We start from the raw sequence: 27,872 nt of genomic DNA, 5'->3' as shown, positions 1-27,872 counted from the left end.
AAAAACCCATCAATTCACAAGTGTCCTTTCGAGAGGGAAATCTGTCATCCTTACCTGGTCTGGACTACATTTGACTCCAAACCCACTGCAATGTGGTTGACTATTAACTGCCCTCTGAAGTGGCCTGGCAAGCATTCAGTTTTAGGGCAAATGAGGATGGGCAAGAAATGCTAGTCTTGCAAATGATATTCATATTTGAAAAAAGAAATAATTTAAAAAATAATCTTATTTTAAAATTATTTCAAAGGTAAGTGTTTTCTCACTCCCTCTTCAATGGGTCAATACTGCTCACTATATCCCACTGTTGTTCTCGCACTGTGGTTATTAGCAAAATTTGCTAGTGCCATATATTGCCAGCAGAACCAATGTCTATGAATAGCTTCTTAAAGGATTTCAGTGATATCAGGGGAAAAGGCATACCTGAGATGGAACATTTTTTGGTGGCTCTATTCGAATGGAAGGGTCCCATTCACCCGGGGGAAGAACAGTCACCTGATCAAGAAATTCATCAATCCCAGCAAGTAGGTCACTCCGATCCTTGGCTTTGTAAGCAACATCATGAAAAATCTGAAATGGAGGCAGAACAATGATTTTTCCCTTGGCCTTCTGAAGAAACAATATAACTTGTGCCATTTTGCATTTTCCCACAGCCCTGTAAATGGTTTCTCTTCAGATAATAGTCCAATTCTCTTTTGAAAGTCACAACTTAATCTGCCTTCAATACACACTGAGGCAGTGCATTCCAGATCCTAATCACTCAATGTGTAAAGGATTTTCCTTATGTTGCCATTGCTTCTTTCACTAATTACTTTAAATCTGTTCTGTCTGGCTTTCATCATTCCATAATAGTTTCATGGTGGTAGTTAGATTGAAGATCCAAAGGTCCTAGGTTGACAAAGCATGCAGGATGTTTCCATTTCAGTGTTTCATTAGGGCTCTTGTGGCACAATGATAGTGTCTTTTTCTCTGGGCCAGGAGGCCTAGGTTTAATTCCCACCTGCTCAAGAGGTATGTAATAACATCTCTGAACAGGTTGATTAGAAAACATCAACTCTGTCCTGACCCTTTATGATTTCAAATAACTCTGTCAAATCTCTAAAATGTTCTATTCTCTACAGAGAATAACCTCTGCAATCTTTATATATAGCTGAAGTTCATGATCCCTGTAACAAGTATGGATTACGCAAGAGTATAGGGCGGGTGAAGGAAATTTTAAGAATTACTCTTGAGTCATACAAAAAAATGATTACAGTTATTCAATGAATTGAGAGCCAACATTTTCTGGATTACTGATAATTATGTTTTATGTGTTTTAATTGTCCCCAATGTCAAAAGAAAATCATAGTGTGACAATAGTATGGCTTTAAGAGGTATTTTGTCCTGGTTCTTTTTTTGTGATGAAAGGTTCAGACAGAGATGCCAAGAGATCTGTTCCAAGCCAATAAAGTAAACAGCTTGTGAGGCCTTGTTGTTTTATTAAAGTTGGGATAGAGGCAGCCTGAATAGGTGTGTATTAGAGAATAAGACTAAGAGTTTTAAACTGAAGCCATCTTTGTATATTGATCGTTCACTTTTTTTTAGAGAGGGAGATTAAAATGATTATTTTCCCTTGGTTTTATTTTTGAAGAGAGGTCATAAGGCAGAGGCACAAAGCAGTCTACCTGAATCACTAAAGTAAACAACATGTGAGACCTTAAGTCTTTTTTAAAAGAATTGGAAAAATGGAAACAGCCTGAATGGGTGTCGTCAGCTCTCACAGACCAGTGTTTCTAGTTTATTTTAGCTGTAGCAGTCAGAAGCTGTTTGAGTCTCAGAAGAGTTGGGAGCTTCAGTGAATGATTCATAGCTGCTACTTTCTCTGGAATTTCTCGATGTTTTTTCCCTCCTGGATTGGAGAACTGCATGTAAGAATCCATGTGTGAGTTTACCTTTCTGCCAAGGGGTGTTGTTACAGGATGTTACTTGAAATGATGGTACAAAAGCTGGTATTCCATCACCAAGTCACCCTTATGTACAGTACACTGGCTGTGTGGCCAGCCAGCACAGAGTCAGTCCCCTGAACTGAGGAATCTCCTGGTTACATTTTTTTTTCTCTTTACCCCCACACTACCGCCTAACTGTGGTAGTGCTTATATCTTCCCCATCACCCACGCTATGTGTGTGCAGGTGTGAGACACAGTGAAAGAATACAGGTATATAAATCTTTATTCAATTTCCACCACCAGGAAAAAAGGAAACACCCAAGTGGCCAGTGACAAGCAGTGCCCTTCACATCAAAGCGCAATGCTGTGTGATCAAACAGTGAAGGGGAGGGCAGGGATTAAACCAAAATAGAATTGGAGATGGAAATAATGCACTTCACTCCCTGCGATGCCCACTTTTCCCTGAAAATCTCGAGGGTGGTGGTGGACACCGCGTGCTCCTTCTCCAAGGACACCCGGGCAATCTCCTGTTTATATTGGTAAACCAGGGTTTGCCTGATTAACCCAGGTTAACAATCCCAATCAAGGACCTTATAGTTAACAAGATCCAGCCCGTTCCAATCACTACATCTTCCCCCCCCCCACACACATCCCTACACTCCCTCATGTCCGGGGATGTCTCTTATAGCTTTTCTTGAGACATTTTTGCCCCACATCCAGTTCCTGTGACTCGGACTCTAAGGTGGGTGGTGTTACCAGACCATAGTCCATCTCTTACAACCGGAGCTTCTTGGGAGAGTTTCTGCTTCTTCTTCCGGTGATAACAGTATTGAGGCTACATCCATCTCAGACTCTGAAATCTCCTTGACACTAGATGGAGGAGGAGAACCTGCAGTTTCTGACAGGCCTTCTGGCTGTTCTGAGGGTCTGGGTATGTTTTGCTCCTGCCCAATGTGTGAGGTAACAGCTTTCAGGTGATCCAAGTGTTTGTTCAGGACTGTATCACCTATCCGAGTTTGTAAGTCACGGGACTTGACCTTGCATCAACCTCACCTCGTACCCATACAGGGTCAATTCCATGATTTTGGAGTCACACTTCGACACCTGAATGAAACTGTCCCTCAGGCTTAGAGGAGGCATGCAGCTGGCATTGGCATTCCTACTGCCATTTCACCCTTCACCTCCCCACCATGTCTGGGAATATCTGAATCTTCTCCTCATCAGCAACTCTGCTGGAGCTGTCCCTGTTGTTGTGTGCAGGGTGGTCGTATATTTGAATAGGAACCGAGACAGTTTGGCATCGAGGGACACTGTGAGCTGTTTCTTTTACCCTATCTGTAATGTTTGGACTGCTCTTTCTTTGAGACCATTGGTCAATGGATGGTATGGAGTTGTCCTTATGTACTGAATGACATTTGACTTTAGGAAATATTCAAATTCTCTGCTGGTAGATGACGTCCCATTGTCCGTGACCAATAGCTCTGGGAGACTGTGTATCATGAATGATGCCCGCAGCTTCTCAATCGTCATCCCAGAGTTTGCTGAATGGACTTTATGCACATCCAACCACTTTGAACGGGTGACCACAATGACCAGGAACATTGAGCCCATGAAAGGATCAGCTTTGTCAACATGCAGCTGAGTTCAGGGTTTACCCTGCCATTCCCACACATGTGGGGGGGGCCACTGATGGTAATTTTTGTCCTTGTTGGCACTCTGGGCACTGCCCCACCAATGCAGCTATGTCGGTATCCAATCCTGGCCCCAGACATAGCTTCTTGCTAGCACCTTCATTTTGGAAACCCCTGGATGACGTTGGTGGAGTTCTGCTAGTTTCTGGTAGTGACCTTTATATGCTGCCCTCTACGGTGTCTTGCCTGGTCCAGAAAGGTTTCAATCTGGTTGTGATGGCCCTTCTGTTTCCCCCATTACCACCAGCTGTTTTAGTTACACTAGGACAGGATCTTTGTGTCCGCAGTCAGATATTGCCAATGGTCTCTGAGTTTATCATCAAAACTGCCTCTTCTGGGGAAGGTACCACCATTGGAATACCTGTCAGTGGGAGGCAGCTCAAGGCATCTGCATTAGCCACTTGGCTTCCTGGACGGTGTTCCAGTTTGTACTTTTATGTGCTGAGAATAAGGGCCCACCGCCAAGTCTTCCTTCGGTAGCCCTAGCAAGGGTTTGTAATCTGTCACTATGACAAATTCCTATCCATAAAGGTATTGGTGGAACTTCCTCACACCAAAGATGACTGCCAAACCTTCCTTCTGGGCATATTTACATTCTGTATCAGCCAAAGTCTTGGAAGCATATGCTATTGGGGGTTCCTCTCTGTTGGGCCACCAGTGCGCCAACACTACCCTGATACCAAACGGGGAGGCATCACATGTCAGCACCATCTCTCACTTTGGATTGTCGTGGACCAACAGCTTAGATGACAATTGCTGCTTTTTCACATCCCTAAAGGCTACTTATTGGCTCCGCGACCATTTCCAAGGCTGACCCTTTTTTCAATAGGTGTAAGGGTGCACAACTTACATCTGAATTTTCTGTAATAATTCATGAACTCAAGGAATGATCTAAGCTCTGGTACAGAAGTAGGAACTGGAGCTCCATTGATTGCCCTCACTTCATGCTCCAATGGGTGTAACTCAGTTTTGTCAATTCTGTAACCGAAGTAAGTCACTTGAGGCACCTGGAACACACATTTTTCCTTTCTAAGGCGCATAGTAGCCTGGAAGAAATGTTTAAGCAGTATGTCCAAGTGCTCTTTTTTGGTCTTCCCTGTTATTAGTACGTCATCCAGATAAATGGCAACCTGGGGTAGCCCTTGTAAAATGTTCTCCATGGTCCACTGGAAAAGGGTGCAGGCTGATGATACCCCAAATGGCAGTCTTGAATATTGATATAAACCCTTCTGGGTATTAATTGTAGTGTACCTCTGGGGCTCCTCATCCAGTTGCAATTGCAGGTAGAAATGGCTCATGTCCAGCTTCCTAAAGGACAACTTTGCGTACCAGTCCTCTATGTGAGGGATTGGGTATTTATCCAGCTGTTAGAGGTGGCTTACCATTTGCTTAAAATTCCCACAAGGGCGACCTCAGTGGCCAGGCTTCACAATCAGAATGGCCGGTGCTGCCCATTCTGCAAACTGAATTGGATTAATAATTCCTTCACTCTCCAGCCTCCTGATTTCCACCTCTACTTTTATTCAAAAGGAAAATGGCACCGGGAAGACCTTGCAACATGTAAAATGACTCTCACCCCTTTAATAGTCCCAAACCCTTCCTGAAATACCCCTGGGATACCCCTACCTAACACTAGGACTTCACTGAGGCAGCCATTTTCTGGTCAAATAATGTTAGGCCAATCCAGGTGAATATTTCTTCCCCAATTCCACCCCAATAGGTTTGGGCCCAAGCCTTTTACTACATCAGTGGTAACTGCACCAACTGCTTCTCATAGGAGACTGGAACCAAAGGCATACCCTTAATCTGTAAAGGTTCCCAGTGTATGTTCTCAGTCTGGCTGAGGTTTGTGCAAACTTAAGGGTTGGAGTCCCAAGCGAATCTTGTTAAAGACCGATTCTGCAACCACTGATACAGCTGTGTTGGTATCCACCTCCATGGGAACTGGGTGACCATTTAACCAAACATTCATTTTAATCGGTTCTGATGTGGATGTCACTTAGCAATTTAATTGTCCCAACCCACATACAGGGTGATTTTCCAGGGTGTGCACTCTCCCTTCTTAAAATATTTTCAGGGGGGTCTGGTCTGGTCCATAACATTCTGAAGAGTCATTTCAGACTCAAAACATTAACTCTGTTTCTCTCTCCACAGATGCTGTCAGACCTGCTGAATTTCTCCAACATTTTCTGCATTTTTTGCAGATTTCCAGCATCTGCAGTACTTGCTTTTAACAAGTTGAGATATATTGATATATTCAAAGTATGTGAAATTAATTCTGGCTGGTGGACTAATACTCAATGAAGCATTTATTAGATGGAGGTGCAATTTCTACCTTTCACCCTGGAGCCTCAATTGGCTGCCAGCCAATCTGATTGGCCAACTGTCCTGTAGTTCCAGCAGTGCCCATTGATCAATGGCCAATGTTGAGAGTAGAAGCAGTCCTGAAACAAGGATGGAAGTATGTATGGGACAGGGATTGAAGGGGAGGTCTGGTGTGGTGAGGGAAGAGTGGAGAAGGGTGAAGAGGGTTCTGAGCAGGAACTTACTTCATCAGTCATTATAGTGGCCATAGACCTGCCAATCTCATGGTATTGTTGAGCTTTGCCAACTGGTCCCAGCAAAATGAAAAGAAATCTGCAAGAAAGAGAAACTTCATTATTCCTTGTCAAGTTTAGCATTTCCAGGTAACCCAATGAGCACAAAAAATAATCACAAACTGCAATCACTGATGTATCAGTCACAAGTTTTAGATCATCAATGTGGAGTTCTTGGTGTCCCATAAAATTGAGGAATATGGGGAGTAGGCAGTCAAGTGTATGCGGAGCAGAATAATAGCCTTGACCATATTAAATTGTGGAGTAGGCATAATGGGTTGTGTGCTTAATTCCTGATTCATATTCTGTCATTCTTTATTGTGCTTTCTACATAACAGGAAGTGAACATAAACAGAATATAAGTTTAAAATAAATGACAGACTGTAAGATTGCACAGTCAACAGTATATTTGGGGCAGTTATTCAATACAGAAAATCTTTTACACTCAGTGTTCAACTGAATTGTCGACTGTCACTTACTTGTAAGGAAATTGAATACTGCTGTAAAGGGAGACAATTGTGAAGAGTGAACTAAAAGCTGCAGTAACAACCAACTTAAGATAATCAGTTGAGTTTGTAATGTTTACACAAGAAGTGACATATGCAGGAACCTGCTCCCTGCTAAGTAAAGTGCTTAGGCCTTGCATCTTTTGATTTATCTGGGAGCTTGAGATCCTATACTTCCGCACTGTTTTGTTGATGGCAATGTCTCAGCCAGAACCGGCTTGCCACATAATCAATACCCTTTTCTTCTTTTTGTGGTCATTTGAAATTTGGTATTCTTGCATTTTGTCGTCGACAATCACTCACTAACCAGTAAGATTGTCACCGAGGAAATTCTGTGTCATTGGTCAGGGTTCTATGGGTCCTTATGTGGCTGATGAGCCAGCTCCTAGAACCACATCTCGCACCACACATTTGGCAGGTGTTTCCGGGAGGTGGAATTGGTCCTCGGCCTTGAAATCACTGGCATTCCTTTCCCATACTTCCTCTTGCCGACAGGTGTTCTTGAAGAACTGTATCTTTTCACACAGGAGCTTCCTTCAAGTTAGTTTCTTCTGAATGAAAGTCTCCCATGCATTAACATTCAAGTTTTTTTTAGATTAGATTCCTTACAGTGTGGAAACAGGCCCTTCGGCCCAACAAGTCCACAATGACTCTTCGAAGAGTAACCCACCCAGACCCATTTCCCTCTGACTAATGCACCTCACACTATGGGCAATTTAACATGGCCAATTCACCTGACCTGCACATCTTTGGACAGTGGGAGGAAACCGGAGCACCCAGGGGAAACCCACGCAGACATAGGGAGAATGTACAAACACCACACCCAAGGCTGGAATCAAATCTGGGGCCCTGGTGCTGTGAGGCAGCTGTTAGGCCCGTGCCGCCTAAGTTGCAGTTCTTGAGGGAAGCCCTCAGGGAGTCTTTGAAATGTTTCCTTTGTACTCCTGTCATTCAAGTGCCTTCCTTGAGCTGGATGAAGAGATTTGCTTTGGCAGTCATAGAGTCATACAGCAGTCAGAGCTCAGGCATCCTCCGCAGATGGTTGGCCCAGTGGTGTTGGTTTGGGATGATCATAGCCTTGATGCTGGTGCTATTAGCTGATTCAAGGACGCTGATGTCAGTGTACCTGTCCTCCCAGCTAATGTGGAGAAACCTTCTCAAACAGTGTTGATGGGTTAATGGTATTTCTCAAGGGTCTTGATATGGCGTTTATACATAGCTCAACCTTTGGACCCATTTAGAAGAGTCAGAAAGATGACTGCCTTATGCATAAAGATCTTGGTATCAGTACAGATGTCACAGTCAATGAAGACTCTCATTCTTAGGTATCTGAAGGCAGCAATCACAGATTGGATGCAATATTTAATCTCCACATTGATGTCAGCCTGAGATGACAGGTAACGGAAATATTCCACATTTGGGAAGATCCCTCTGTTGAGTTTCATGGAGGAATGGTCTGGATCTTCACCTGGGATGGGTTGTTGAAAGGTTTAAGTCATCTTGAGGTTGTGGCTAAGGCTATTTATTTAGTATTCTTCTGTGAAGGTGTTATGTGAGGCTTGAAAACTCTATTCTGAGAAAGCAGAGATGACAATTGCCATCCACATGCTAAAGTTCCACAAGTGAGGTTGGTGTCATTTCCTTCTTGGTTTCGGTGTTTGAGGTTGAAAAGCTTACCATCCATCCTGTAGACAATGTCCACACTGCTGGGAAGCTTGTTCTTGACAAGATGGAGTATGGTGGCAATGAGGATGGAGAAATGGATAGGGGTGATGACACAATCGTGCTTGACCTCTGTCTTGACCTCAAAGGATTCTGTCATATTTACCATTGGGAAGGACCATCGTCAACATCTTGTGTCGGGGATGGAGAACATTGATGAATTTCACTGGAAAGCTGGCCTTCCATCGCACTTCCTGATTGAGTTAAAAGCCTTGGTCAGATCGATGAAGTGCATGTAGAGAGGTTGGTGTTGGAACCTCTCCTGGAGTTGCTGAGCAGCTCTATGGTTTACTTGGAAGCCACTGCGGCTTTCAGGAAGGATTTCCTCGGACACTGAGAGAAGGAAACTCACAAGAATTTGGGTGATTAATGCATTTAACCTGATGAGTGCAAAATGAAAAGCTTCAGCAAAATGTCTCTCATCTCATCATTATTACTTAATATCTTCTATACCTTGGTTAATGTTCTTGACATTATTTGCAGACAGAATTTGTCTTTCTTTATTGGCTGACATTTGTATCTGAACTACATTTGTGCATGCATAGGTTAAATCAAGAAATAATGAGCAGCATTTAAAGTAGGCTACAAGGATCTAGCTAGTCAACTGGAAACCAGACAGAACTGCAGATTTCCTAGTTATGAGAATGTTGCCACATTGCATGGAATCAAGCATGTAACTGGGCAGAGACAAGCCTTTCCCAGGATCAAGGATGCTGAGGGCAGACATCCCACCCAAAAGAGCTATCAGCACTGCAACTACAGAGGCATGAGGGAGGAGCTGGGTAGAATTGACTGGGAGAGGAGCCTAGCAGGAAAGACAGTGGTACAACAATGGCAGGAGTTTCTGGGAGTAATTCAAGGGACACAGCAGAGATTCATCTCAAGGGAAAAGAAGCAATGTATAGGGAGGATGAGGCAACCATGGCTGACTAGGGAAGTCAGCAATAGCATAAATACAAAAGGGAAAGCATATGATGTGGCAAAGGGTAGTGGGAAAACCAGAGGATTGGGAACCTCACAAGGACCAACAGAAGCCAACAAAATAAAAAATAAGGAGGGAGAAGATTAAATATGAGTGTAAGCTAGCCAGTCATGTAAAGGAAGACTGTAAGAGTTTCTTCACATATATAAAGGGCAAAAGAGAGGCAAAAGTGGACATTGGGCTACTGAAAAATGACGCTGGAGAGGCAGCAGTGAGGAATAAGAAAATGGTTGAGGAATTGAATAATTACTTCGTGTCAGTCTTCATGGTGAAAGACACAAGTAATATCCCAAAATTCAAGAGAGTGAGGAGTCAGACTTGAGTATGGCAGCCATCACCAAGGAGAAGGTGCTAGAAAAACTGAATGGCCTGAAGGTGGATAAATCACCTGGATCAGATAGACTATACCCCACAGTTCTACAGGAGATAGCTGAAGAGATAGTGGAGATGCCAGTGGTGATCTTACAGGAATCGTTAGAATCAGAGAGGGTCCCAGAGGATGGGAAAATCACTACTGTGACACCCCTATTTAAAAAGGGAGTAAGGCAAAAGACAGAAAATTATAGACCAATTAGCCTAACCTTGGCCGTGGGTAAGATCCTACAATCCATTGTGAAGGATGAGATTTCTGAATACTTGGAAGTGTATGGTAAAATAGGGCAAAGTCAGCAAGGTTTCATCAAGGAGAGGTCATGCATGACCAATTTGCTAGAACTCTTTCAGGAAGTAATGAGCAGTCAGATCAAGGAGAGCCAATGGATGTTATCTACCTGGACTTCAAAAGGCTTTTGACAAGATGCCACACAGGAGTTTACTGAATAAGATGGTGTCAGAGGCAAGATGCTAGCATGGATAGAAGTTTGGCTGTCTGGCAGAAAGCAGAGAGTGGGGACAAAACGGTCCTTCTCAGGATGGCAGCCAGTGACGAAAGGCTCAGTGTTGGGACCGCAACTTTTCACTTTATATATTAATAATCTAGATGAAGGAACCGAGGGCATTCTGGGTATGTTTGCAGATGAGACAAAGATAGGTAGAGGGACAGATAGCATTCAGGAGGTAGGGAGGCTGCAGAGGATTTGGACAGGATAGGAGAGTGGGCAAAGAAGTGGCAAATGGAGTACAATGTGGGAAAGTATGAGGTCATGCACTTTGATAGGAAGAATAGAGGCATGGACTATTTTCTAAATGAGGAGAAAATTCAGAAATCTGAAGTGCAAAGAGACTTGGGAGTTCTAGTCCATGATTCTCTCAAGGTAAACTTGCAGTAGTCAGTGGTAAGGTAGGCAAATGCAATGATGGCATTTATTTTGAGAGGACGTGAATATAAAAGCAGGGATGTACTTCTGAGGCTCAATAAGGCTCTGGTCAGACCACATTTGGAGCATTGTTTGCTGTTTTGGGCCCCATATGGCCCTGGAGTGTGTTCAGAGGAGGTTCATGAGAATGGTCCCAGGAATGAGAAGCTTAACATAAGAGGAATGTTTGAAGACGCTGGGTCTATACTCGATGGAGTTGAGAAGGATGAGGGGGATCTAATCATACAGAATATTGAACGGCCTGGACAGAGTAGATGTTGGGAAGATATTTGCATTGGTAGGACAGACTAGGACCTGAGGGCATAGCCTGAGATTAAAGGGAAGGCCTTTTAGGAGAAATTTCTTCAGCCAGAGAGTGGTGAATCTGTGGAATTCATTGCCACAAAAGGTTGTGGAGGCCAGGTCATTGAGTATATTTAAGACAGAGATGTATAGGTTCGTGAGTATCAAGGGGATCAAAGGTTACAGGGAGAAAGTGGGAGAATGGGGTTGAGAAATTTATCAGCCATGACTGAATGGTGGAGCTGAACGGCCTAATTTCTGCTCCTATGTCTTATGGTGTATTACTCAGCAGCACACGGGAGGCAGTGGCTACTGCCAGCTGTGTACCGACCTGAGGCCCAGTATTATACTTGGACACAGGTGAGTGATAACAGGGGTGGGGTTAGGTTTCAACAGGCCCCTGCCAATCCCACCTTTCCTGATGCTGGGTCTTGAAAACAGGCACCAACAGGGTTTGCCTTTCAGGATCCTGTCAAAGCAAGGAACCCATCTGCCACTGGCCTAAATACCAGAAATAGCAGATTGAGACATTCAATGTCCACTTAAATGTCTCAATTGGCAGTAGGGCAAGAAGGTTTTCTATGAGCTTTTCTGCCCTTGACCTAATCAGTGCAGAGTTAGGAAGGCAGTGAGGATGCCATCCACCATCCTCAGACTTGATTAAATGCCTCCCACCACCAAACACACTACAGGGATGTCACTAACTCTGAAGCAACAAAGGATACTTTTGACAGCACCTGAGAGCATTCACCCATACTGAGGGCTTCTGGTGGGTAATTAATACCCATTTAAGAGCCTTATTCCACCACTGCTAGAATTCAACTAGCTAGGATTTGCCACAGAAGAAACCTGAAAACATAGAAGCATGTAAAATAGGAGCAGGCACAGGCCATTCAGCCTTTTGAGCCTACTCTGCAATTTAACATGATCATGACTAACCATTCAATATGAAGTTAAAAATCACATAACACCAGGTTAGAGTCCAACAGGTTTATTTGGAAGTACTAGCTTTCACTGTGCTGCTCTTTCATCAAGTGGTCGTGGAGCAGGATCATAATATACAGAATTAATAGCAAAAAATCTATTGCTTTCGTAAGTTATTCAGTAACATAACTTCCACAGCCTTCTGTAGTAGAGAATTCTACAGGTTCACCACCCTCTGAATGAAGAAGATTTTCCTCATCTTAGTCTGAAATGGCCTGTTGAGCATTGTGAGATCGTGACACTTTTCTCAATCTCTTGGCCAGGGAAAACATAATTCTTACATCCAGTTGGTCCAGGCCTGTCAGAACAGTATGTTTCAATAAGATCTCCTTTCATTCTTCTGAACTCCAGTGAATACAGGCCCAGTCAATCCAATCTCTCCTCATACAACAAACCAGCCATCTGAGGAATTAGTCTGGGGAACCTTCGCTGCTCTCCTTCTATGGCAAGCATATCTCTTCTTAAGTAAGGAAACCAAACCTGCACACAACATTCCAAGTTTGGTCTCGCTAAGGTCCTCCACAACTGCACTAAGACTTCCTTGCTCCTGTATTTAGATCATCATGAAGAGAAGGTCAATGGAAAATGTAGCGGTTGATGGACTCTCAGGGGAATGCAGCACGAACAGTCAAGTTTCATCACATTCCAAGCGATCGATTGTGATAGAGGTCTTTCTAGTCAGAGGCACAGATAGACGTTTCTGCGGTCAGCAGTGAAAAATCAGAATGGTGTGTTGCCTCCCTGGTGCCAGATTCAAGGATATTTCAGAGAGGGTGCAGAAAGTTCTCAAAGGGCAGAGGGAATAGATGGAGGACATTGTACACATTGGAACTAACGACTTAGGAAGGGAAAAGGATGTGATTCTGAAGGGAGATTACAGAGAGTTAGGCAGGAATTTAAAAAGGAGGTCCTTGAGAGTAGTAATATCTGGATTACTCCCGGTGCTACGAGCTAGTGAAGGCAGGAATAGGAGGATAGAGCAGATGAATGCGTGGCTGAGGAGCTGGTGCAGGGGAGAAGGGTTCACATTTTTGGATCTTCTGGGGTAGAAGTGACCTGTACAAGAGGATGGATTGCACCTGAATTGGAAGGAGACTAATATACTGGCAGGGAGATTTTTCACAGCAGCTTAGGAGGATAAACTCGTAAGGTTGTTGGCAGGGGAAAAGTTGGGCCCAGAAAAATAGTGAGGAAAGAGATCAATCTGAGACTGGTACAATTGGGAAAGGGAGCAAGTCAAACAGTAAGGACAGGAAAGAACAAAGCAGAGCATGAGGTAGGACTAATAAATTAAACTGCATTTATTTCATTGCAAGAGGGCTAAAAAGGAAGGCGGATGAACACAGGGCATGGTTAGGAACATGGGACTGGGATATCATAGCAATTACAGAAACGTGGCTCAGGGATGGGCAGGCCTGGCAGCTTAATGTTCCAGGATACAAATGCTCGAGGAAAGAAAGAAAAGGAGGCAAGAGAGGTGGGGGGGGAGTGACGTTTTTGATAAGCTGTACTGAGGGAGGATATTCAGTGTCAGTGGGGGAGCACTTTGAAGCCAGTGACCATAATTCTATTAGATTTAAAATAGTGATGGAAAAGGGTAGACCAGATCTAAACATTGAAGTTCTAAATTGGAGGAAGGGTAATTTTGACAGTATTAGGCAAGAACTTTCAAAAGCTGACTTGGGGCAGATGTTTGCAGGTAAAGGGATGGCTGGAAAATGGGAAGCCTTCAGAAATGAGATAACAAGAGGATGTATATTCCTGTTAGAGTGAAAGAACAGGCTGGTAGGGGTAGGGAATGCTGGATGACAGGAGAAAATTAAGGGTTTGGTTAAGAAAACAAGGAAGCATATGTCAGGTATTGGCAGGAAAGATTGTGTGAATCCTTATAAGAGTATAAAGGCAATAGGAGTATACTTAAGAGGGAAACCAGGAGGGCAAAAAGGGGACATGAGATAGCTTTGGCAAATAGGGTTAAGGAGAATCCAAAGCGTTTTTACAAATACATTAAGGACAAAAGAGTAACTAGGGAGAGAATAGGGCCCCTCAAAGATCAGCACAGCGACCTTTGTGTGGAGCCACAGGAGATGGGGGAGATACTAAATGAGTATTTTGCATATGTGTTTACTGTGGAGAAGGAAATGGAAAATATAGAATGTGGGGAAATAGATGGTGACATCTTGAAAAATGTCAATATCACAGAGGAGGAAGTGCTGGATGTCTTGAAACGTATAAAAGTGGCAAATCCTCAGGACCTGATCAGGTGTACCCTGAAGCTAGGGAACTGATTGCTGTGCCCCTTGGTGAGATATTTAGATCATCAATAGTCACGGGTGAGGTGCCGGAAGACTGGAGGTTGGCTAATGGGGTCCCACTATTTAAGAAAGTTGATAAAGATAAACCAGGGAACTATAGACCAGTGAGCCTGATGTCAGTGTTGGAGTTGTTGGAGGGAATCCTGAGGGACAGGATGTACATGTATTTGGAAAGGCAAGGACTGATTAGGGATAGTCAACATGGCTTTGTGTGTGGGAAATCATGTCTCACAAACTTGATTGAGTTTTTTGAAGAAGTAACAAAGAGGATTGATGGGGGCAGAGTGGTGGACATGATCTATATGGACTTCAGTAAGGCATTCGACAAGGCTCCCCATGGGAGACTGGTTAGCAAGGTTAGATCTCATGGAATATAGGGAAAACGAGGCATTTGGATACAGAAGTGGCTCAAAGGTAGAATACAGAGGGTGGTGGTGGAGGGTTGTTTTTCAGACTGGAGGCTGTGACCAGTAGAGTACCACAAGGATCGGTGCTCGGCCCACTACTTTTTGTCATTTATATAAATGATTTGGATACGAGCATAAGAGGGATAGTTAGTAAGTTTGCAGATGACACCAAAAATGGAAGTGCAGTGGTCAGCGAAGAAGGTTACCTCAGATTACAATGAGATCTTGATCAGATGGGCCAATGGGCTGAGGAGTGGCAGATGGAGTTTAATTTAGATAAAAGTGAGGTGCTGCATTTTGGGAAAGCAAATCTTAGCAGGACTTATACACTTAATGGTAAGGTCCTAGGGAGTGTTGCTAAAAAAAGAACCTTGGAGTGCAGGTTCATAGCTCCTTGAAAGTGGAGTCGCAGGTAGATAGGATAGTGAAGAAGGTGTTTGGTATGCTTTCCTTTATTAGTCAGAGTATTGATTTCAGGAGTTGGAAGGTCATGTTGTGGCTGCACAGGACATTGGTTAGGCCACTTTTGGAATATTGCATGCAATTCTGGTTTCCTTCCTATTGGAAGGATGTTGTGAAACTTGAAAGGGTTAGAAAAGATTTTCAAGGATGTTGCTAGGGTTGGAGGGTTTGAGCTATAGGGAGAGGCTGAACAGGCTGGGGCTGTTTACCCTGGAGTGTCGGAGGCTGAGGGGTGACCTTATAGATGTTTATAAAATCATGAGCAGCATGGATAGGATAAATAGACAAAGTCTATTTCCCTGGGGTGGGGGAGTCCAGAACTAGAGGGTTAGGTTTAGGGTGTGAGGGGAAAGATATAAAAGAGACCTAAGGGGCAACTTTTTCACGCAGAAGGTGCATGTATGGAATGAGCTGCCAGAGGAAGTGGTGGAGGCTGGTACAATTACAACATGAATAGAAAGGGTTCAGAGGGATATGGGCCACGTGCTGGCAAATGGGACTAGATTAGGTTAGAATATCTGGTTGGCATGGACAAATTGGACTGAAGGGTCTGTTTCCCTGTTGTATGACTCTTGTAATGGAAAAGGATAGACCTGATCTAAAAGTTGAAGTTCTAAATTGGAGAAAGGCTAATTTTGATGATATTAAGCAAGAACTTTCAAAAGCTGATTGGAGGCAGATGTTCGCAGGTAAAGGGATGGCTGGAAAATGAGAAGCCTTCAGAAATGAGATAACGAGAATCCAGAGACAATACATTCCTGTTAGGTTGAAAGGAAAGGCTGGTAGGAGTAGGGAATACTGGATGATGCGCGAAATTAAGGTTTTGATCAAGAAAAAGAAGGAAGCATATGTCAGATGTCAATAGCAGAGATGAAGTGAATCTGTAGAACAGCATAAAGATAATAGGAGTATATTTAAGAGGGAAATCAGGACGGCAAAAAAGGGGGCATGAGATAGCTTTGACAAATAGGGTTAAGGAAAATCCAGAGGGGTTCTATAAATAGGAGAATGTAAGGGCTGTAGATGCTGTTCATCAGAGTTGAAGAGTGTGGTGCTTGAAAAGCACAGCTGGTCAGGCAGCATCCAAGGAACAGGAGAGTCAACATTTTGAGCATAAGTTCTTCACCAGGAATGAAGGGGTGGTCCAAGGGGGCTGGGACTGGGGAAAGTACTGGGAATGGAACAGGTAGATGAAGTGGGAGGGTGAAGGTGATAGGTTGGAGAGGAGGGGGGAACAGATGGGTGGGAAGGAAGATGGGCAGGTGGGACAGGTCATGAGGATGGTGCCGAGTTGGAGGGTCGGATCCAGGATCACGTGGAGGGAGGGGAAATGAGGAAACTGGTGAAATCCACATTGATCTCGTGTGGTTGGAGGGTCCCAACGTGGAAGATGAGGTGTTCGTCCTCCAGGCGTTGGGTGGCTACAATTTGGCAGTGGATGAGGCCCAGGAGTGGGAGGGGGAATTCAAGTGTTCGGCCGCAAGGCGGTGGGGTTGTTTAGCGTGTGTGTCCCAAAGATGTTCTCTGAAACGTTCCACAAGTTGGCGTCCTGTCTCCACAATCTGGAGAAGACCATACTGAGAGCAATGGACACAGTAGTTACGTGTGTGGAAGTACAGGTAAATCTCTGTTGGATGTGGAAGAATCCTTTGTGGCCTAGGACGGAGGAGAGGGGGGAGGTCTGGGTGCAGGTTTTGCACTTACTGTGGTGTCAGGTTAAGGTGCCAGGAGTGGAGGGTGTGTTGGTGGGGGCGTGGACCTAACAAGGGAGTCACAGAGGGAACGGTCTCTCCAGAACGCAGATAGGGGTGGTGAGGTCTGTTTGTTGGTGGCGTTTGGTGAGGCAAGACCAAGCTGAGGTGATGGGTGGACTGGGGCAGTCAGGTTTGTGAATTTTGGGGAGGAGGTAGAATCGGGCGGTGCGGGGTTCCCGAACTATGAGGTTGGAGGCTGTTGGTGGGAGATCCTCTGAGGTGATGAGGTTGTGGATGGTCTGGGAGATGATGGTTTGGTGATGGGAGGTGAGGTCATGGTTGAGGGGGCAGTAGGAGGAGATATCTACTCAGCGGTGTAGAAATTGGTGCACCAAACTACCACTGCATCCCCCTTGTCTGCGGGTTTGATGGTGAGATTGGGGTTTGAGTGGAGGGAATGGAGGGCTGTGCATTGCGAGGATGAGAGCTTGAAGTAGGAGGTGAGGAGGGTGGACAGGTTGAGGCAGTCAATTCACGGTGGCAGTGGGAAATGAAGAGATCATGGGCGGGCAAAAGACCAGCATAAGGTGTCCAGGTGGATGGGGTGTGGTAGAGGCAGAAGAAGGGGTGCTCAGACAGTGAGCGGGAGTCGTAGTGGAAAAAGTAAGCACAGAGGTGGAGGTGGAGGAAGAAAAGTTCGATGTCACACACATGTTGAACTCATTGATCTGGGATCAAAGGGGATGTAGGTGAGGCCGTCACTGAGGACTGATTGTTCATCCTCAGTGAGGGTGAGGTCTGGGGGAGATACAATTCCTTTGATACAGAAGCAGTTTATGTCCAAATGCAAAATGACTTTGACAACATCTAGGCTTAGGCTGACAAGTGACAAGTAACATTTGCACCATACAAATGCCATGCAATGCCCATCTCCAATAAAAGAATCTAACCATCGCCCCTTAACATTCAATAGAGCTATCATCACTGCATGCCCCATTATCAACATCCTCGGGGATACCATTGACCAGAAACTGAACTGGAAGAGACATAAATACTGTGGCTACAAGATCAGGTCAAGGCTAGGAATAGTGTAGCAAATAACTCACGTCCTCACTCCCGAAAGTCTGTTCATCTATAAGACACAAGTCAGGAGTGTGATGGAATATTCCCCACTGGATGGGTGCAGCTCCAACAACACTCAAGAAGCTTGACACCATCCGGGCCAGAACAACCTATTTGATTGGCACACATCCACAAACATTCATTCCCTCCTCCATTAAAGATGCACTGCAGGAGTTCACCATGGCTCCTTTGACAGCACCTTCCAAACCCATGACTACTTCCATCTAGAAGGACAAGGGCAGCTGGATCAAAGTGCTGAAATTACCCCCTAACAGCATTGTGGGTCTACTTACAGAAGATCGACTGTGTCAGTTCAAGAAGGCAGCTTACCACCATCCTTGCAAGGACAACAGGGATGGGAAATAAATGCTGACCCAGCCAGCGATGCCCACATCCCAAAAGTGAATACAAAATCAAACACACCAGCCTAGTTTCATGTTATTAACAAGTCTGAAAATATTACACACATACATAGAAATTGCTAGTGAAACTCAGCAGGTCTGGCAACATCTGTGGAGAGAAAACAGAGCCAATGTTTAGAGTCTGGTGACTCTTCATCAGAACTGCCAGTTCTGCTCTTGCATTGATTACAAGAAAATTGTTGGCCCTAACCACAATGGAAATTGACAAGAAATAAAGGTCTGCAATGCTGTAAATCAGAAACAAAAACAGAAACTGCTGAGAAAACTCAGCAGGTTTGGCAGCATCCCTGGAGACAAAGCTGAGTCAATTTTTCGGTCCAGTGACCCTTCTTCAGGTTGAAGTCATCTATAATCACAAACTTTCACGTATCCAGCTCATGCAGTGCCCAATTATGTTGATTAAACATCTTGGGCCCAAGCAATCTTGACCATAATGTTAACTATGACAAGTTAATCTTGGGAATCATTGTTTACCATAAGTAATCTCAGGCAATGTACAAAGTGTCACTTGTGGTTGACAATTCGCAAGTGAATTCCAAGGTCTCTCAAGCTGCGTAAGGGTTTGGAGTTACTTTCCCCACACATTGAACTGCAAGTATTTCACATCATACTCCTGTATGCAAAGCTGCTTTTTTTGGGTCATGTAGGGGGTGGTGTGAGTTGGGAATGGTAGAAGAAAATGTAATCCCCTACTGTCAGCGCATGACATGGCTTAAGCAGCCATGGACAATTGGAGTAAGGTCTATGTCAAAGGTTCATGTAGAGGCGTCCCATTACGTTCCCTGTCAAATCCTCCATTTTCCTCTATATGGAGGATTGTGGTAAACTGTGTGCTGTGACTGCTTTGTTTCTGTTTTATTCCCCATGTGGGGATCAGTTTAGCTCTGTTGACTGGACGGTTGGTTTGCGAAGCACTGTGATGCCAACAGCATGGGTTAAATTCCCACACCAGCTCAGGTTATCATGAAGGCCTCTCCTTCTCAATGTCTCCCCTCCCCTGAGGTGTGGTGACCCTCAGGATAAATCATCTCTCTCTAATGAGAGAGCAGCCCTATGGTCTGGTAAGACTACGGCAACTTAATTTGATTTCCCATGTAAGCTCAATGGAACTGTTGCCAATGGATCCATACACAGCAATGTTTTCAAACAGAACTACAATCAGCCATAGAAATCGATGGGAAACATGTGAATCTGGAAGCCTCAGAATGTCCTCCAGATGGGCATGGTGCAATTCTGCTGCTGAACTAAGGTGTCCCTGAACACCATAACAGAACTGTGTTACTTGTTGGAGCACTCCAGGTATACAGCGCTATAGCCTGTATAGAGGTAGCGGTGATCGTACTATATCATAACATGACTGACATCATGATCAGGAAAAGGTTCTATTCGGTCAATCTCCAACTCATCTTTGATCGCGGCACTCACATCTTGAAAGTTTGTGACAGGTATCTTGGAAAGTTCCATAATGCCTAATGCATTATAACTCTCAGGTTCCTGCTTCACTACGAGATGCGTGCCTGACAAGAATGGCTGGTGGCAGACAAGGCCTATGCATTTCACCATGCCTAATTACTCAGTTACATAACTCTGTGACTGAGTACCAGTGTAGGTACAATGTAACATCTTCTTCCACGAGAGCCAGAGAGCCATACGATGTTTCTTTGAAATGAGATTCCCATGTAGTGGACAGTGAAGAAGATTACCTCCGAGTTCGACAGGACCTTGATCAGATGGGCCAATGGGCTGTTGAATGGCGGATGGAATGTAATTTAGATAAATGTGAGGTGCTGCATTTTGGAAAGGCAAATCAGGGCAGGTCTTATACATTTAATGGTAAGGTCCTCGGGAGAGTTGCTGAACAAAGAGACCTTGGAGTACAGGTTCATAGTTCCTTGAAATTGGAGTCGTAGGTAGACAGGATAGTGAAGATGGTATTTGGTATATTTATCACTATTGGTCAGTGCATTGAGTGCAGGAGTTGGGAGGTTATGTTGTGGTTGTACAGGACATTGGTTAGGCCACTTTTGGAATACTATGTTTAGTTCTGGTCTTCCTGCTATAGGAAAGATGTTGTTAAACTTGAAAGGGTTCAGTAAAGATCTAAAAGGATGTTGCCAGGATTGGAGAGTTTGAGCTGTAAGAAGAGGCTGAATAGGATGGGGCTATTTTCCCTGGAGCAGTGGAGGATGGAGGGTGGGGTGACAGCATGGTTTTATGCAGGGGAGATTGTGCCTCAAGCTTGATTGAGTTTTTCAAAGAGATGATGGAGGTGATTGTTGAGCGAGAAGCAGTTGATGTTGTCAACATGAACTTCAGTAAACTTTGGCAAGGTCCCTCATGGCAGACTGGTACAAATGGTGAAGTCATATGGTATCGGGGTGAGCTGGCAAGATGGATAGAGAACTGGCTTAGTCAATGCAGACAGAGGATAATGGTGAAAGGATATTTTGCGGCATGGGGGCCTGTGACTAGTGGTGTTCCACAAGGATCAGTGCTGGGACCTCTGCTGGTTATGGAGTTTTGGAGGAAAACGTAGCTGGTCTAATTAGTAAGTTTGCAGATAATACAAAGATTGGTGGAGTTGCAAATAGTGAGGAGGATTGTCAGACGACATAGCAGGATACACATCAATTGGAGGCATGGGCAGAAAAATGACAGATGGAAATTAATCTGGACAAATGTGAGATGATGCATTCTGGAAGGTCAAGTGCAAGTGGAAATTATACAGTGAATGGCAGAACTCTTCAGATTATTGATATAAAGAGAGACCTGGTGTGCAGGACCACAGATCACTGAAGGTGGCAGCATAGGTAGATAAAGGACTGCATGCTTGCCTTCAATGGAAAGGGTATTGAGAATAAGGATAGATACGTTATGCTGCAGCTTTATAGAACTTTAGTTAGGCTACACTTGGAATATTGCATACAGTTCCAGTCACCACACTACCAGAAGGATGTGGATGCTTTGGAACGGGTACAGAAAAGGTTTACCAGGATGTTGCCTGGTATGGGGGATTTTAAGTATGAAGAAAGGTTGGATAGACTGGATTTGTTTTCACTGGAACGCAGAAGGTTGAGGATGAGGGGTGACCTGATAGAAGTTTATAAGATTGTGAATGGCAAGGATAGAGTGGAAATTATCAGGCTTTTTCCTAGGGTGGAGAGGTCAATTAGTAGGGGACACAGGTTCAAGGTGTTTGTGTGTGTGGGTGGGGGGGGGGGGGGAGGGAAAGGAGTGAGTTTAAAAGAGATGTGCGAGGCACGTTTTTTACACAAAGGGTGGTGAGTGCCAGGAATTTGTCGTCAGAGGAGGTGGTGGAAGCAGACACAATAGCAGCATTCAAGAAGCACCTAGACGAATACAAGAATAGAAATGGAATAGAGGGATATGGATTCTGTAAGTTAAGTCAGTTAGTGTGGAAGGGCAAAATGCATTGGCGCAGGCTGGAGGGCCAAAGGACCTGTTCCTGTGCTATATTGTTCTTTGCTCTTTGCTCTTGTAGAAGTTTATAAAATCATGAGGGGTGTAGATAGGGTGAATAGCCAAGGTCTTTTCCCCAGGGTAGGGGAGTCCAAAACCAGAGGGCATAGGTTTAAGGTAAGAGAAGAAAGATTTAAAAGAGACCTGAGGGGCAATGTTTACACACAATGGGTGGTGTGTGTATGGATGAGCTGCCAGAAGATGTGGTGGAAGCTGGTACAGTTACAACATTTAAAAGGCACCTGGCTGGGTATGTGAATAGAAAGGGTTTAGAGGGAAACTGGCTAAATGCTGGCAAATGAGATTAGATTAATTTAGGATATCTGGTCGACATGGGTGAGTTGGACTGAAGGGTCTGATTGCCATACTGTACATCTCTATGACTTGATCTGGGGGTTCCTTGTACCACGCAACGGACAATTGGAGCAGGTAAAAAGTAATGGATGATGAGCTGTCAGAGCAGCAGAATTCTTCAGAGGAACAGGCTTAGGACGTTACTCTGGAGGAACATGACCTTCATCATGATATCAACACAGAAGGTGCAACAATCCACAGAATCTATTGGCAACCTCTTCCAATAGAAGTGTTGGATGAATTCAATCTTTGACTGTTAATGTGTTGATGCTGGAAAAACAAGCAGCCCTGTTTATTCACAAATGCAAATACAATTTTTTGGTTTCTTTCTTCAGTTTTCCTTATATGCAATAACAATTAAAGTTACTAACTATTTCACAAAATTCAATGCTCCCACAAACACACATGGCAACAATTCATGCTAATATGTGCGTTAGGGAAAGAATAGCACAACTTCAGGCAAAGTTCTAACACTGGGTGGTGCTAAGAAAAGGTAGTCTCTTTAGCATCAGTCTTGTAGCTGTAGCCAAAGTGACAGTTGATGATGTAAAGTGAAAATACATGTACAAATATGAGATTCTATTTAAATTAGGGTGTCATCTGTATAACCTGAATGCTCTTAGAATGTTTTCATTTCTGTCTTCCCTTCCACTATATCTAGATGCAGTCCCAGAGTCCGCACCTGGGATGGAGGGAGCTTGCCCTATAGTGGAGCCTGTTGCGCATGGAGCTTTGGGTAGATACCCTGAGGACATCTGTGCTTGAAATACCCAGAAATGTTGAGTGCCTCCTAGCCAGATGCAGGCTCACCCTCCTTGACTTGAACTTCTACAGGGATGCAAGCAAGAGGTGGAGGGATCTGGCACCTCTGGAGTGTTCTCAGAGTAGACTTCAGGGGAATGCCTCTATGGAGTTCCTCCTCTATGTGGGTGCCAGCCAGCATTACCCAGTGCCCTTGTGAGGAAGGGGCACCTGGATTAGGTCAGAGTCATTTGTTCCCCTCTATTGATCACCAACGGTTAAAGGAAAGCAGTGTAACTCTATGTACATCACTGGCAGCTAATAAGCGTTCTGCTGGCCCTGGCTCTTTACAGCAGTTGCCAATCTGTCCACAGAGATAGTGAGATGCACACATATCAGAGCCAGCATGGTACAGATGGCTTTGGTGGACTCATCCAACATTTAACTAGTTTACTGAGTGTCTCTGACAAACCTGCCTGCTGCATCTATTTGTTTATGTGTGCATTTCAAGTTATTGCTGGCTAGCACCAAAACTGGAGATGTAGTGGACAGTGAAGAAGGTTATCTCAGAGTACAATGGGACCTTGATCAGATGGGCCAATGAGTCAAGGTATGGCAGATGGAGTTTAATTTAGATAAATGTGATTTGCATTTTGTTAAGGCAAATCAGGGCAGGACATGTATAGTTAACAATAGGGTCGAATGAGTGTTGCCGAACAAAGAGACCTACGGGTGCAGGTGCAGTTGCTGAAAGTGAAGTTGCAGGTAGACAGGGGGTGAAGGTGGCATTTGGCACATTTTCCTTCATTGGTCAGAACATTGAGTACAGGAATTGGAATGTCATGTTGTGGCTGAACAGGACATTGGTGAGATCACTTTTGGAATACTGCATTCAATTCTGGTTGCCTTCTATAGGAAGGATGTTGTGAAACTTGAGAAGGCGAAGAAAAGATTTATGAGGACGTTGCTGGGACTGGAGGGTTTGAGCTATAGGGAGAGGCTGAACAGGCTGGGACTATTTTCCCTGGAGCATCAGAGACTGAGGGGTGACACTATAGAGGTATATAAAATCATAAGGGCCATGGATAGGGTGATTAGCCAAGGTCTTTTTCCTCGGGTGGGGAAATCCAGTACTAGAGGGCATAGGTTTAAGATGAGAGGGGAAAGATTTAAAAGGGACCCAAGGGGTAACATTTTCACACAAAGGATGGTGCGTGTATGGAATGAACTGCCAGAGGAAGCGGTGGAGGCCGGTACAATTAGAAGATTTAAAAGGCATCTGGATCAGTACGTGAATAAGAAGGTTTTAGAGGGATATGGGCCAAGCGCTGGCAAATAGGACTAGATCAGATTGGGATGTCTAGTTCACGTGGACAAGTTAGACCAAAGGGTCTGTTTCCATGCTGCACGATTCTATAAACTCTCAGAACCCACAGAATCCCTACAGTGTGGGAGCAGGCTATTCAGCCCATTGAGTCCACACCAACCCTCCAAAAAGCATCCTGACCAGATCCACCTCTCTACCCTATCACTCTGCATTTCCTATGGCTAACCCACTTAGCCTGCACATCCCTGGACTCTATGGGCAATTTAGCATGGCCAATCCACCTAACCTGCACATGTTTGGACTGTTGGAGTAAAGCCATGCAGACGTGGGGAGAATGTGCAAACTCCACACAGACAGTCTCCAAGGGTGAAATCGAACATGAGTCCCTGGTGTTGTGAGGCAGCAGTGCTAACCACTGAGGCCACTGGGCTGCCCCAGTATAAAGCCTCTTCTGTTTTACACTGAACAAGTGTCTGGTCCCTGACAGTTCTGAGTGAGGTGACCTGGAGAGTTTCTTCCTTGGCCAGCTGCAGAGATGTGCCAGTGAAGTGCCCACCAGATCAAATGTAGCTGAAGTCCTGAGGAAAGACGAACACACTCCTGTTTACCAAGACCCACATGACCCTGTCAGCAAAGCAGGGTACCAATCCTCCGCTATCGGCCATTTGTCTTTGAGATCCTCCTACAATGGAACCATTAAGGGCTATTCCTGCAATAGAGTATTTGAACTCAAATGCAGCTGGGCTTTAAATATGAAGCTGGCAGCATGAATACCAGTAGGTCAAGTAACATATTAAACTAGGGTCCCAGCTGGCTTGCCAAGTCACAGCAGTCTATTGCATAGAAAAAACCCTTCAACCCATCACCTCCATGTCAGTCAAAAATGGCACCTAACTACTCTCCTCCCATTTCCAGGACTTGGCCCATAGCTTTGTCTGCCTTGGCATCACAAGTTCACATCTAAATACTTTCTAAATGTTATGAGGGGTTTTCACCTCCAACACCCTTAAAGACAGCAAGTTTCAGATTCCCACCACCCTCTGGATGAAACAGCTTTTCCTCACATCTCCTCTAAACCTTCTGCCCCTTAGTCATTGATCCCTCTATTATGAAGTAAACTGAGGGTAAATTTGAACAGGAAATACTTTATTGTACATCCCCTCAGCTCCAGTTGGTTTTAGACTGCCTACCCTTAGCTCCCGAACCACATCACCTGACCCACTCTCTTAAGGGAACAACACACACCCAACTACGTACATAACGCCATCCAACCAAGTGGAGATGTTTCTTCCTGTCTACACCTCTCATAATTTTATACATCTCAATCAATCATTTCCCCTCTCAATCTCCTCTGCTTCACTGGAAACAACCCCAGTTGGTTGAATCTCTCTTGATAACAAACTCTCCAGCCCAGGCATCATCCTGGTAAATCACCTCACCCACTCAATCATACCTCTCCTATAATGTGGATTCCAGAACTGCACACAATACTCGATGGCCTAACTATCTTATATAGTTCCAGAATAACTCCCCCGCCCTTAAATTCTATGCATCAACTAATAAATGCAAGTGCCTTCTTAACCACTTTATCCATGTAAGGTATCTCATTCAAATAGGATCAGAGTTCTTCTGGATCTTGGCCAAAATTTCTCTCCTGATGAGCATCAAAAACATGGTGCCAGTTATTTACCTCACTTGCAAACCTTGCTGACATTTTCCCAGAAGAAAATAATGAATATGCTTGAAAACAAACTAGCTGTGTTTTTTTCCCTTTCATTTACAGGATGAGGGCATTGCCAGCTCATCCAGTATTTACTGCCCAGCCCTCATTGCATGGTGGGATTTGAATACAAGTCCCCAGGATATTACCGAGGTCTCAAGCTTAGTGTTAATACCACTAGGCCATCATCTCCCTAAATGCAATATAATGGCAACTGAGCAAAGCTAACACTTGTTTTTAATAGTTTTAAATTAGATGTACCAAACCGGTAAGATAATTACTACCAGATACAGTCACTACTGCGAACTTTCATATTAATTTAAACAAGAGGGCCACAAGTCATAATTTTAATTTTGTGTAAATTGTATTCTTATCAGTATTGAGAAATGGATTTGCACGCCTTTCAGGCACTCAATATTTCAGATCTGGGAGGCCAAACACTTCTTCAGAAGTGAAGGTCAGCTTTTTCTCTACTCCTGGAACATATTCTCCCAGGGCACTTTCATGGGCAGGAATCTGGCTTGGGAGCTACAAAACAGGAAGGGAAGGGGGAAAGCATCCAATTATCCTTCACTTCAATGAAGAAGTTTACCAATATCTGAAACTCGAGCTCGTTCTCACATCAGAAAATTAATGCTTTTATTTGTGCATCCAAATGAACACCTGTATGATGATGCATTTCAGGTGAATCAAAAAGGCAACATCAAAAGCTAGTTTGCAGCATCTTTGCCCATGTTAATTATGTTCCCCAAATGAAATTCTGTTATTTGTGCCTTTGGAAATATAGCTGTGAAATGACTGCAATTTTTCTTCAATTGCCATCTGAGGCATCTAAAAAATGTTCACTTAGCATAGCCATTAGGTTTCTGGAGTTACAAATTCACTGATTTCTTGGTGTTATTCATACAGTATAAGGTCATCGTCTGTTATAAGGTCAGTTTAAGGTTAACATATGATTATTTCCTCTATCTCAAATTCAGATTATATTGAGGCTCCGACTAATATTTGCACACTGCATTATCTTCTTACCTACAATACTTCAATCAATTGGAAATGAAATTTGCACCACATTGATGTGACTTGATCATTTAATCAAGCCATAAACCAGGCTCAATTGAGCTACTTGCTCTTCTCAGCATTCCCAGCCATTTCTTGTAATTGTTTTTTAAATTTTTACATCCATCAATATTTCCACTCCTTTTATTGATCCACAGTCCATTATCGACTTGTAGCTACTTGATGTTGATTCTCATTCTCCCAAAATGGCAACAATTCTCTATCAATTCATAATCTATGTTCCGTAAATCTCTAAACTTCACAACTGCCTTTAACCAATCTAAACAATGCAAAAAGTTTTTTTTACATTTCTAGCAAGAGACCAAGGTGGTTGAGGGGTATACAAATAACGCACATAACAGTCTTTAAAATATCAGGATTCAAAGTTCATTTGAATGATTTAAGTTCCTGGAAAGGAGCAGAAGGTCCCTGGGAAAAGGGATAGATTCTCAAGGACACTTTTTTGGCAACAAAAAAAATTACTCAATTTTATGCTAATAATTATAAAGATTACATTTAAGCCTTTATGAGAATGTGGATGCAAAACAAACATGAGCATTCAAAGGATTTGAGTTTTCTTGGGGGGATGTGATTGGGACTTTCATTTGCAAAGAGAATATCTTTCTTCAGTGGTTGCGCCATGAAAGGTTTTCCATCAGATATTTTTTAATGAAAATAAAATATTAATGAAACATGAACTCTACATCTAACCAGGCACATCTCCTGACTTGATGACATTACTATGAAGGCTGGAGATGTTAACTGTGTCT

The 27,872-nt window shown here is 43.9% G+C and overlaps 1 protein-coding gene across 1 annotated transcript in view; it reads right to left on the bottom strand.

Moving 5' to 3' along the window:
- Nucleotides 1-27,872, bottom strand: part of LOC132805749 (electroneutral sodium bicarbonate exchanger 1-like) — a 341,616-nt gene that overhangs the window by 117,124 nt on the left and 196,620 nt on the right. The window contains exons 8-9 of the mRNA XM_060820976.1: nucleotides 6,163-6,250; nucleotides 421-567 (exon numbers count right to left, since the gene is read on the bottom strand). Coding sequence (XP_060676959.1) covers nucleotides 421-567; nucleotides 6,163-6,250 — 235 coding nt within the window. The remainder of the gene's footprint in view (nucleotides 1-420; nucleotides 568-6,162; nucleotides 6,251-27,872) is intronic.

The sequence above is a fragment of the Hemiscyllium ocellatum genome, chromosome X, assembly GCF_020745735.1.
Source record: "Hemiscyllium ocellatum isolate sHemOce1 chromosome X, sHemOce1.pat.X.cur, whole genome shotgun sequence".
Classification (NCBI taxonomy): Eukaryota; Metazoa; Chordata; class Chondrichthyes; order Orectolobiformes; family Hemiscylliidae; genus Hemiscyllium; species Hemiscyllium ocellatum.
This window is presented reverse-complemented; position numbering and strand designations above follow the sequence as displayed.